We start from the raw sequence: 12837 nt of genomic DNA, 5'->3' as shown, positions 1-12837 counted from the left end.
ACAAATAAAAAGTAATACTAAACACTTAATTAGTAAGTGCTTACCGGATAAATTTCTTCATCGGATGAACATGAGAAGGGCCAAGAATCTTACCGGGTAAGAGCGATGAGAATGATGGATAGTCTTACCCGGTAAGTGAAGATGATGACTCTTACCCAGATAAGCGCTTACCCACTAAATTGTTGCATTCGATATGTTTTGATATACTAAAATCTTATGCATCAAAATAAATTATAGTGTTGACTCTTATCGGTAAGCGCTTACCGGGTAAGCAATTGGGTAAACGGCCCCTAAAACAACTGATGTAGTGGTAAAGTGGTAGAAAGGGAGGAAAACCAGATAAAAATCACCTATCCCGAAATTACGTCCACCGATCATATGAATACACGTAAGTAAATAAAGACAAATAGTAAATAAATGAAAATCTAATGAGTTGGTGAAATTTAGTTTTGAGATCGGTGATTTTAATCCCGAAAAAGAAATACCCTACACAAAAATGATGCATATACCTGGCGAGTGGCGACTAACAGTCCAAAACTAAAAGCGGACTTCCCAATCCAATCCAACTACACAATTACACATCACCGGTGCCGGTTGTATAACGAACCAACCAGCAACTCAAAATCATATTGATCCACACAGGACAGAGATCGGTCACAGAATGATCTCCGACGGTGTTGAAGACGAAGAGAAATGGCTGACTGCTGGCATCGCCGGCCTTCAACAGAACGCCTTTTACATGCATCGCGCTTTGGTAATCAATTCAATTTCAAGTTTGATCTCATAAACCCTAAAATTTCTTTCTTCATACACGAAAACCCTAATTAATCAACTACTATGTATTATTTGTTTCAGGATTCGAATAATATAAAGGATGCGTTGAAATACTCTGCTCAGATGTTATCGGAGCTACGTACTTCTAGGCTTTCCCCTCACAAATACTACGAGCTCTGTAATTACACTGATCAAATTCATTCCTTCTGTGATCTGATATAGTGGTGTTTAAGTTCTATCGTGCTGCGCAATGTGGGATGTTGTGTTTGACTGTGAATTCTTTTTTTGTTCTTGGTTAGATATGAGGGCATTTGATGAATTGAGGAAGCTGGAGATCTTTTTCAAGGAGGAGAGTAATCGTAGTTGCTCTATTATTGAGCTTTATGAACTTGTGCAGCATGCAGGAAACATATTGCCGAGACTGTAAGTGGGGAACTAGGAACTCGTACCCATTTACCTTTTGCGCGTTATTGTTATGTGGTGATTAGCTGTTCAAGATAAAACGGCAAGGAGTACACTTCTCTAATCTCAAAATGAACTGTCTTTTTAACTTGTTCTTGCAAGGAAATAGCTTAGAATGATGGTGGATTCATTACAATAGATCGGACCTACAAGCACCAATTTGTAAAACCTAATCAAACTAACCCGGTAAATCTGACACACACGCACCAATTTGTGACTACAGAAATGATGCATCATCAAAGAATTTTATAGATCCTTCAGTAAGTTACAGATGAAACAACTGGGGTGAGGATTCTGTGGTACTTATGTGGATATTAAATAGATATTGGGGATTGAATTGAGTCTTAATTCTTTTTTTTGAAGTATATAATATTTATATACGGCAAATGCAACAAATAAACTCACACCCTCCTCACCTTTGGTGAGGTTTGAACCCCTAACCTCCTAGGAGGCCAAAGGCTACGATACCGCTAGGCCAAAGGCCCTTTGGTGAGGCTTGATTCTTATCAACCAGAAAAATGCAGTATGTCATGCTTGTACTTTGCATTTAAAAAAGTAATGCTACAGCTTTCATATTAAGAAAATTATACGGAAAATAGGCGCTCTATATTGAGTGATTATGTAGAAGTATGTCCTTGTAATATGAAGAAAACCTTATACCATACTTTGGGAACCAAAATCCTAAATTTTATGATAGATTTTGTAATCATTTCCATAAAGTCCTCACCAGGGTACAGTTAATTCGGTTAGTAGCTTTTCTACCAACTCTGAATTTATGCACACGTGATGCATTTGGGCAAGGACATTTTGAGATGAGTGTGCAAAGGGAAGAGATGCATATTTGATGGCACTAGTGTGGAATCATGCCACAGTAGCACTTGGTGGCCCCAAAATAGAATTGTAGCAACAGATGAATTACATTTCTTTAAGATAAAAGAACAGAGAATTATGTTATTGTGCTGGAAATGTGGAATTTGCATGTATTGCTGTAGTTAGCTTCTATATGTCTGTACAATCATTTACGAGGAATTCTTTAGCAACAGATCCGTTCCCACTTTATTTTCTAGTGGAATGCTATTTGTCTGCAATTTATAATATGGAAAAAGCAAATGTGATGTTAGAATAAATTTCTTTGAGCATTGGTCTTAGCCTCTTAGGTTTATTTTCTGATTTATAAATTGCAACCAAATGCACCTCTACACATTTAGTCAAATATTAAAAATATATTTCAATATGAAACATAGGAATCTTCTGGACACAAATAAACGATATCAGTATTATATAATAATTATCAATGGGCAAAGAGGTAAATCTGGTTTGAAACTTTGCAACGAAGGGAACATTGCATTTATTTAGGAACATCCCAAAAAGAAAATTGTTGCATTTACTTAGTTAATTTGGGACAGAGAGAGATCTCCCTTTATCGACAGCTTTGATATGAAACCATTGATGATATACCTTATAAACTCACCCATCTAGTTGACAAAGATTGCAGAACAGGCTGTTCGTTTTAATGTTTTTTTATAAATGTAGTAAACTACTCAAGGGGTGAAGATACCCATGGTTTATGACGATCTGTTAGTATATGTTATGGAAGCACCAACCTTTACTAGTTCACCTCAATGTTATATGGTTATCACAATTTGATTATGCTGCTTTCATACATTCAGGTATCTGCTTTGTACAGTAGGATCTGTGTACATTAGGTCTAAGGAGGCTCCTGCGAAGGACATCCTAAAAGATCTTGTTGAAATGTGTCGTGGTATTCAGCATCCTCTTCGTGGACTCTTCCTAAGGAGTTATCTATCTCAAGTTAGTAGGGATAAGTTACCTGATATTGGTTCCGAGTATGAAGGGTAAGACTATAAGACTTTTTGGTGTTTCAGCAACCAATTGCAAATGCAAAAATAAGTTCAACAATTTTGAATTTTCTGCATTGAACTGATAAAATATCTTGTCTTTGATAACTTAGAGATCGGCTTCTCTGCTAGTTTGAGATATATTTGTTGTGTACTATCTTTCGGAGGTGTTATTGAGGATTTTATTTTTCTTTATATGAATGGACTATAGAGTCAATGGAGGGACCCTATGTTGCATATGTTGGAAGTTTGCGAGGGACCCTATGTTGCATATGTTGGAAGTTTGCTTGCCAGGTTGCAAGCGAATTTTTTTATAGGAACGATGCGCGTCGAACTCTTGACCATCCTCCTTGAATCTTGTAATGATGTCAATAAGAACGGGCAACTTGTGGAGGGTGGTATACCAGTGGAACCTGTAATGAGGACTTCGGCTTATGTTTGCCCCAAGTAATATTTGGAAATTCATCGTAAAATCAAATATTGAGACAAACTATATTTGCTTGTGTATCAGCATCAGTGGCAAGTAGACGATGAACCTTCTTAGTGATAAGCCCAAAATCCTAAATGTTCCAATTTCATTTGGCATGTAAAATACTCGTGTAATCGTAAAGTGCTTTGATATCAAGCATGTCATTGTCTTTATCCATTTAAGGATACTAGAGTAACAGTTGAGATCAGAACTGCCATTACTAAAATGGTCTTATGCATGCATGTAGACTTTGGTTTTCTTATGTGCGTGGGTACGGTTTCCTTTGATATAATCCTAACATAAAAAACAAACTTATAAACAGCCTGAAGACCTAAACCTATATTGAGGTTAAGATGTTGGACCTAATGAATGGGTGGATGACTTGCTTTTCTAGGGATGAGAACACTGTTATGGATGCTGTCGAGTTTGTACTTCAGAACTTCACAGAGATGAACAAACTGTGGGTTCGAATGCAACACCAGGTGAGTTCAAGTGTCAATAGAACCCTATAACCTGTTCTCAGGCTTAGCCATATATGCTTCCGTGCGTGTATGCCATGAAGCTAAAAAGAAATCATGAGGGTTTCGTTTGAAGTATAGATGCTCGTAAATAATTCATAGCCTTTTCTGATGTTGACCTGAGGCTTGCAATTGGACTTTCTGGCCTGCAGGGACCTGCTCGAGAGAAGGAAAAACGTGAAAAGGAGAGGAACGAGCTTCGTGATCTTGTAAATAATTAATAACGTGAATTGCAATGTATCACTTTAAACAAATAATAGTTTCCATGTATATTCTTATGCAAGATGGTTTGGCTATCATCACATTTTGTCAGGTTGGAAAGAATCTACATGTTCTCAGTCAGATTGAAGGCATTGACCTAGAGCTGTACCGGGACGTTGTTCTTCCCAGAGTCCTGGAGCAGGTATTATATGTCTGTATGCGAGTACATGACATTCTTTAGTTTAAGAATCTACCTATTGGTTATGTTTCTTATTATGAACTCAAGATTCTCAAAACAATTGCAGGTTGTAAATTGCAAAGATGATCTTGCCCAGTATTATCTAATGGATTGTATAATTCAAGTATTTCCTGATGAGTACCATTTACAGACTCTTGAAACATTATTGGGTGCTTGTCCACAGCTTCAGGTGAGTTTCGCCATACCTGTATATTACGTAAAACTATTTTTTTGATGTACCTGGTCAAGACATAGACTAAACTTCGAACTACGATTATAAGGGGCCTAGATATGAAGTTGTCAGACATTATTTAACAGAGGAAGTATACATGAGATCATTTACTTACTGTAAGTACTTTGTCAATGTGATTGCCCGAAGATGGTTCTCTATGTTCGTTTCACATGATTTTGACATTTTTGACCACATGGAAGACATGTGGCTGGACAGAGGGATCGAGGGCAACAACAAAAACCAAGTTCTTCATAAAACAAATCCACAGGAAGTGTTGGTGGACACAGAAATCAATATATATTTTCACTGGTATTTTACTGTCTGTACCTAGGGAGAGTCTTTGGGACTATCTATGAGGAATTGTGAGTTTATCATCAGGTCCTGTCCAGGGTTCATGTTTATGGAAAGTATTCCAAATAACCCTCCAGTTTCAGTACTTGAATAACTTATTGTATTATAGTAAATTTGCACGTCATTGAAAAAGTAATGGCCAAAGTGGAACTTTTTCTCTTTCCTACGAGTGAGATAATGTGTGCCCTTTTTTCCTCTTGGTGCTGTTACTTTACTGGACTTGAAATTTTCCATACTGAGAATTCTCTAATGTGTCCTGTCTTTATTATTTGCTAAGATTATTGTGGTTTTTGTTACAATTTTTTCCTATAGTTTCTGTATAATATGATGTTGTTTCCAGCTTTCTGTTATTAACTTCCTATTTCATTGTTTTTTTCAGCCTTCTGTTGACATTAAGACAGTACTTTCTGGTTTAATGGAGAGGCTATCTAATTATGCTGCATCAAGCACTGAGGTGCGTGAACTTGTGCTAAATTTGGAAAAGTTCAATATCATAAGCCCTGATAATAGTTTTGTTGCAGGTTTTACCAGAATTTGTCCAAGTAGAAGCTTTTGCAAAACTGAACAATGCCATAGGTCAGGTAAAAAAGTCATTTCATGTCTCAGAGCGTTTAAAGTTGAATTGGCAACATAAACCTTGTTGAACTCACAGATAGAGATTCTTGTAGTTCTGTTTCTTGCTTGTGTTGTCTTAGCACCGATTATATGGTTTTATCTACAAAGTTAAACTAAGATCCATAAAAGTATATATTTATATACACAGTTATGTGAGAGGGAAGGGAAAGAACCAGGTTGTGTTTTATAGTTGTCCTTATGTCTAGAAGAACAACCAGATGACAATAACAAGTGGTCGCACAAAAGAAAAGAACATGTAGTGTCAAGATTACTAGTTTGCGAATAAACGCTTAATAACTTAATATTTTCGCTATTAATGGAGACTTTTATGTTCCTCTGGATGTTGTGCATACTTCTCTCTAAAAGGAGCACTATGTCGTTATTTTTATTCTTTGAGCTTTTCGTTGTTTCTGTTTTAGCACTTCCATTCGCCTTTTAATGAATTGGTTAGGACGTATATATTATTCCTGCCACTTTAACATTAAATGAATTACAAGCTCTCTCATGTTTATCCAATGAGAGCATAAAAAATCCAATGCTGCAATCAGTATCCGTGACTAGCTCTGCTTCACTCAGTCTCAGACAACTTGTTGACCTCATTTGCCATGGAGAACCTTGGAAGGATGCATAGAGTCCATAGGAACATTTTTATTAACGATGACTGCACTTAAATAAATGCTCACTGGTATTGTGGGTATTGACCATCTGATTACTCATTTTTTGTCGTCTCATTTCTGTACATGTTATCTGTTCAGGCCATGAAAGTATATTGGGGATACTTTTATTAACAAGATTCATTTAGTAACTGCTTTATAAACCCAATTAGTAGTATTTCTTCCAAATTACGAACTCTGTTTTACCTCATTTTTCTTCAGTCAAGGTCATGCCTTGATACCATATATTTGGTCTATTCTATGTTTTCTATTCGAGGCACTAGTTTAGTTGTTGCTGGATCTTGTCTCTTCTATAAACAGTTACGGTTATTTGGAATCGCACAATCAGTTTTGAACTTAATTTTCATTGCAGGTTATAGAGGCACAAGCTGATATGCCTGTTTTTGGGGCTGTAGCTTTATATTCATCTCTTCTGACATTTACACTCCATGTCCATCCTGATCGGCTTGACTATGTGGATCAAATATTGGTATATTCCTCATTACATTTATTTTTTTGTTTCTTTATTGAAGCTCTATCATATGGTTATCCACAAGGAATAATTATTTAACATAATTCTTTAGTATATCAAGTGTTCTTCTGCAAAAAATTGCACATTGAATGTATATTTTTGTAGCACCAGGAATTGATTTACCAAACACAGCTATTCACTTACATTACATGCATATATAGCTTAGAGTTAACTACCAGACTACTAATTTATTAGTCTCTGGAGAGAAGTTTCACACTTATGACATGATCCATCTTTTGTCTAGATAAAAAACAATCTTGAGATCTGCATCATAGAATAATATATGCTCTATCTTAATATCAAACTTGTTCATGATTGATCACTTTAGGCCTAGGCCACAGATACTGATTGCAGCATTGGATTTTTTATGCTCTCATTTCTTCAGGGTGCATGTGTTAGCAAAATTGCTGGCAAAGGAAAGCTGGAAGCGAAAGCAACAAAGCAGATTGTTGCACTTCTAAGTGCTCCATTGGAGAAATATAATGATATAGATACTGCACTAAAACTTTCAAACTATCCTCTTGTCATGGAGTACCTGGATGATAGAACTAACAAAGTGATGTCTAATGTTATAATTCAAAGCATCATGAAAAACAAGACTCACATCTCAACTGCTGACAAGGTATGGCGGCTCTTTACATGTTATTCTGACATAGATGTTCCCTTCTTAATAACTGTGGTCTTTTGTAGGTTGGGGCTTTATTTGAACTAATAAAAGGGCTTATCAAAGATTTGGATGCCAATAATGATGACGAGGTTAATGATTATTACGCTTGCTTGTGTGTGCTTTCTCCATGTGCATATATTTCAAAGCTTACTGCATCAGATTTTATTTCTCTATTTTGGATAATTTCATATTTATGCCTTCATCAACATACATATTTTCAGATGTTTCCAGAGACAGGTGTTGCATGATGCCATATCTTAAAGGCCTACATTTTGAATCAAAGTTTTTCTGTCTTCTGCAGATGGATGAGGATGATTTTAAGGAAGAGCAGAATTCTGTTGCGCGTCTAATTCAGATGTTGTATAATAATGATCCAGAAGAGATGTTAAAGGTATTCCTTCATTTTGGTAATTTTGTTTTACTCTTTCTTATATACATCGATGATTTGATGCTGTTTATAATTTATTGGCTATAACCTCAACTTGAATATGTTTGTGATGCTCAGAAGAGAATCCCAGGTTGAGTGGATTATGTTTTCTTGGGATAAGTCTGGTATTACTATTTAATTTCTTCTATGATTTAGGGACAAAGGTACCTTTGASACATGGCATCAGCATCTGTCATCTATGTTATAAATCTGTCTTCAGTGCTGATGAAAAATTTGTAGAAAACCTGTGAGATTGTTTCCCAGTGTCCATTTTTCTTGGTGGTCATTCATGTCACTGATCTTTCTAACAGGCCATTGTTTAATCATRTTTTAAGTAGATATTTTGTGTTTGTCCGTCGTATGGTAATGTGGTCCTACTCAGCTTAATCAACTAATTTTATAGCATGTTGACGGAAGGTCGCCTGATTTTTACCAGGCAACTTGGCTATATAATTCTCRAAAGAGAATGATGCTCAATTTCATGCTCCTTGACTTAAATTATAATTGAGAGGATTATTGTTCTTTGACATGCTCAAGCTTAAATGGGAATCACCTGGTTCAGATTTTCATTAATCATCCATGCAGAACAATGCTCTAATTTGGCAGTAGCACATGGTTTCGTTTTAACATCGCATAATTTATTATTTCAATCAGCTTGGAGTTCTTTCTTCTGTGCATTTTTGTGCATATTATGTAAATTTATGTGCTGTCATGCCTCCASCAAGTGGCAATTGCATGCATTCCTTTCATTTAAAAGCTCTACAAATGCATCTTTATGAGATGCAATTGACAGAAGTGAAACAATGTTCACATTATTACTGAATACAGAACATATCCTGTAATCATGGCTGTTGATCTTTGTATTATGTTGAGTGGCAGATTATATGTACGGTGAGGAAGCATATTCTGACTGGAGGACCCAAGCGACTTCCCTTTACAGTTCCTCCACTYATATATAATGCTCTCAAGGTTTTATTCTTCTTTTTAGATTATGTTACATTGTTTGACCTGGGTTTATGATTGGCCTCAAGTGGTATTAGCATGCACGCATCTCTGACAGAAATAGTAACTGCAAAATTTGTGAATGTAGCTTGATGTGTTTCAACTGAAGGATATATTATACTTAATTTGAGATTCAATCATGCTATGATAGGAAAAAAATTTATTTTCTAGTTGAAACTATTAATGTGTCTCAAAAACTGTTGGGAGATCTCTTGCTAATACCTAGCTCACATTATATTCATGGACATGTACAACGAAAGCTTCATTAGAGTATCCCAGCAAACCTTATGTTGTATATAGGTGTGTAAAGTTGGCATCAAAACTCACTTTTTAAGGTATTAATCCATCTAGCAGAGTAACTGCTTTTTTTTTTCTTTATAGGTTGCTCCAATTTAAGTGTTCACTAAGTACAAAAGGACACGGCTGTAAGATCTTTATTTACCTTGGAAAAAAAAGATTCCTCCCAAATAATGTTCTGTATTTGTTTACTTACGGAAAAGAAGTCATCATCTGTTATAATTTTGCAATTATATGCTAAACCATGAATTAAAAGCAAAAATACAATATATGGGTTATTATTGAAAAATCAATTACATAGCTCTTGGCATCATCGGGAGGTGATCACTTTTTTTATGATGAAGGACATAAGTTGGGAGACACTTGCGCCACGTGTATCGTTCTTGAATTATTTAACTAAAGACAATGTTATTAGTGTACGGTAAGCATGGAGTTCTCTACATTTGTAATTAGTGTATGGTAAACAATGTTTACTTTTGAAATATCTAGATATGGCTTTGCTTTATGTTGGGGAAAATAGATTGTATATACGGTAAACTATATGATATAACTACCGACTAGAAAAGTAAAAATTCATGGTTAATATTTACGATTGAACTTTGTTGAGCACAAGCAGCTGGGATTTGTGCCAAGTTTTTTTCCGTGTTTTTTCCTTCTGTTCTCTAGATTTATTTGTAGTTCTTTGTTAGCAAAAGAAAAAAAATACAAGGGTAATTTCTATTAAGTTTGGGACTTTGAACAAACCAGCATGAACAGTAAATTACTTCTGTTGCACTTATAAATTAAGTAGTGAAATGTAAATACTACTCTGGTAAGTGCCACTAGTCTATCTGCCATTGTATGTTTGAAATTAGTGATTGTAATAGGTACAGATTATATCTGCTCGACGTGGCCAAACAAGAGGTTGTCTTTTTTATTCCAGTTTGCGGGTTCTGGTTTTTTTTTTCTGGAGGGGGATGTCACTTGATAGGTGAGAGGGGAGAGAGAGGCATCTGAAAAGCCTATACCCTTGCTTATTGTTATTATTTAGAAGTTTCTTTGTCCGAGTTTTGAGTCGCAATTGAAGTTTTTTTGTGCATTTTATCTGATGTTGCCTTTTATGGACCTTAACGACTTTACAGTTGGTTAGGCGAGTACAAAGTCAGGATGATAACGTTACTGAAGAGGAAACAGCATCAGCCACACCAAAGAAGATCTTTCAAATATTGAATCAGGTAACTAGTTAACTATATAGTCTCATGATCAAGAGATGCACATCACTATACGCCTGGATTATTATGCCGTTGCCATTTTCAAGCATGGAGTTGAATAGAAAATGAAGAATTCCGTCCTATCATAATCTTGCATAAGTTTAACAGTTAACCAAGCCCTTTTGCATTTCATGCATTTTGTTGTAAACCACATGGTCCTAAATGGGCCTCAACATTTCCTAAGAAAAGGAATGAAATTCAAACCTCACCTTTTCTCTCAGTTGAAGATTTCTTATGATTGTTATATGTTGGGTTCTTGTATCAGACAATTGAGACATTGTCAACGGTTCCAGTACCCGACCTTGCATTGAGGTTATACTTGGAGTGTGCTGAGGTATGTCTGAGATATTTTATTTCTGAGAAGACAGAGAGAACGGGGATTTATATTGAATTCCTTCTGACCTTCACTATCATGGTTTCATATTATACAGGCTGCCAATGACTGTGATCTAGAACCTGTAGCATATGAGTTTTTCACCCAAGCATACATATTATACGAAGAAGAAATTTCGGTAAATTAGAAAATCTATCTTTTTTCTGAAAGTATATAATATTTGTAATTTTATATACAGCAAACTCACACACGCTCCTCACATGAGGCTTGAACCGGTAACACGGGTACCGCTGAGCCAAAGACCCTTTGGTAGAATTTATATCTTACACCAACCTTTTTGGGGTCGAATGGGTATGAGATGCATAGATTCTATCTAATTTCTGTTTGTTTGTTTTTTGTAACAGGATTCCAAAGCACAAGTAACAGCACTATACCTCATTATAGGGACTCTTCAACGGATGCACACCTTTGGGGTTGAGAACAGGGATACATTAACCCACAAGGCCACAGGGGTAACATTGTTAGCTTGTTATCTGTAAACATTTACTTAATGTTTATCCGTTTCTAAATTTTTGTTTTTACATTGTGGTAGTATTCAGCAAAGCTCTTGAAGAAGCCAGATCAGTGCAGAGCTGTTTATGCTTGTTCACATCTGTTCTGGGTTGAGGATCAGGACGGAGTCAAGGATGGTGAGAGGTACATGACTATGCCCACTTGGATTTAAATGTATTTTTGTTTCTTAAGCAAGAATGGGACAAGACAAAACAAAAACTTGTTGTTCCATGTTTGGTGCGACATTAGAATGGAACAATATTGGGTTGAGTGGGACAAAAATGTATACTTTTTGGATGTTGCTATATGCACTCCTATTTATGGCAGAATCAGGTCGAATCATACATCAAAAATGTAAAAAGTAAGTTGATTTTGATGGACGTCAAGAGGAAATTAGTAGGTAAGGGTGCATTTGGTCTACCCCTACTTTTTTGTCCCACCGAAATAGGTGGAACAAAAATCAAGGAGATGGGACAAGCTTGGTGAATTACGAAACTACTTATGTCAAATTAAAACCCTATAACCTTGCTAACTCTTTCTCCCACCTACCTCACCCATGCTCATCCTGTTCCATCTGCGTACCAAATACACCCTGATTGATCACGAGTTGTATTTAGTTTTCCTTCCAAAAATTTGTGGAGTTTAGGTCCTACATTCGTCATGTTTGTCAAATAATTGGATCAAGTAGTTGTTTCTGTGTGATGTAGAGTATTGCTTTGCTTGAAACGTGCGTTAAGAATTGCAAATGCCGCACAACAAATGGCAAATGTGGCAAAAGGTAGCAGCGGATCAGTGATGCTGTTTATCGAGATCCTAAACAAGTAAGGAATAGTTGGTCTACTTTCTGAATCAGTCCCATGTTAGATTAGAGAAGATAAATGAACAACGTAATTTCAGGTATCTATACTTTTTCGAGAAGGGAAACACACAAATCACGGTTGCTTCAATTCAAGGACTGATTGAATTGGTAACAACCGAAATGCAAAGCGATACATCTACATCAGATCCAGCTGCCGATGCTTTTCTCGCTAGTACAATCCGGTACATCCAGTCACAGAAGGACAAGGGTGGAGCAACGGGGGAGAAATTTGAGGCAATCAAGGTGTGATTTTTTGCGGTTTTTCATCAAGGATGTAACGATAGTCTGCAAGCGGGTATTCAGGTATGGATACGATTTCTAGCCCTGATGGAGTATGTGTTCTATGGTTGTCTATATATTTGGCTGACTTACCTGATGGTTTTATTTTACACTACAAATTCAAGAACAAAATAGGAAGAGAAGGAACATGTTCGATTTAAGAAACCTTTTTTGGTCCTTCAAATTTTAACTTCACTTTTGGAGAAATGTAGTTGTGGATGCACCCTGATAGTGTTAAAAGGTATATATCGTATGAACTTGCATCA

General features: G+C 36.2%; 1 protein-coding gene across 2 annotated transcripts; it reads left to right on the top strand.

Annotated features, from left to right (window-relative positions):
* Positions 1 to 518: 518 nt before the first annotated feature.
* Positions 519 to 12837, top strand: LOC112512325 (vacuolar protein sorting-associated protein 35A-like). 2 transcript variants are annotated; one of them, XM_025118211.1, is made up of 22 exons: positions 519 to 754; positions 856 to 952; positions 1074 to 1197; positions 2907 to 3092; positions 3959 to 4046; positions 4235 to 4291; positions 4396 to 4485; positions 4673 to 4711; positions 5484 to 5558; positions 5626 to 5685; positions 6746 to 6862; positions 7290 to 7526; positions 7595 to 7660; positions 7873 to 7962; positions 8878 to 8967; positions 10419 to 10511; positions 10813 to 10881; positions 10979 to 11059; positions 11286 to 11393; positions 11474 to 11577; positions 12141 to 12254; positions 12331 to 12837. In XM_025118211.1, exons 1-22 carry the CDS (start codon positions 662 to 664, stop codon positions 12539 to 12541), a joined length of 2289 nt encoding a protein of 762 aa, XP_024973979.1. In that variant the 5' UTR covers positions 519 to 661; the 3' UTR covers positions 12542 to 12837. The 2 variants fall into 2 exon arrangements, with proteins under 2 accessions (XP_024973979.1, XP_024973978.1); XM_025118210.1 differs by having other exon boundaries at positions 4589 to 4711.

Source organism: Cynara cardunculus (genome assembly GCF_001531365.2).
Source record: "Cynara cardunculus var. scolymus isolate 2C chromosome LG 5, CcrdV1, whole genome shotgun sequence".
NCBI lineage: Eukaryota > Viridiplantae > Streptophyta > Magnoliopsida > Asterales > Asteraceae > Cynara > Cynara cardunculus.
This window is presented reverse-complemented; position numbering and strand designations above follow the sequence as displayed.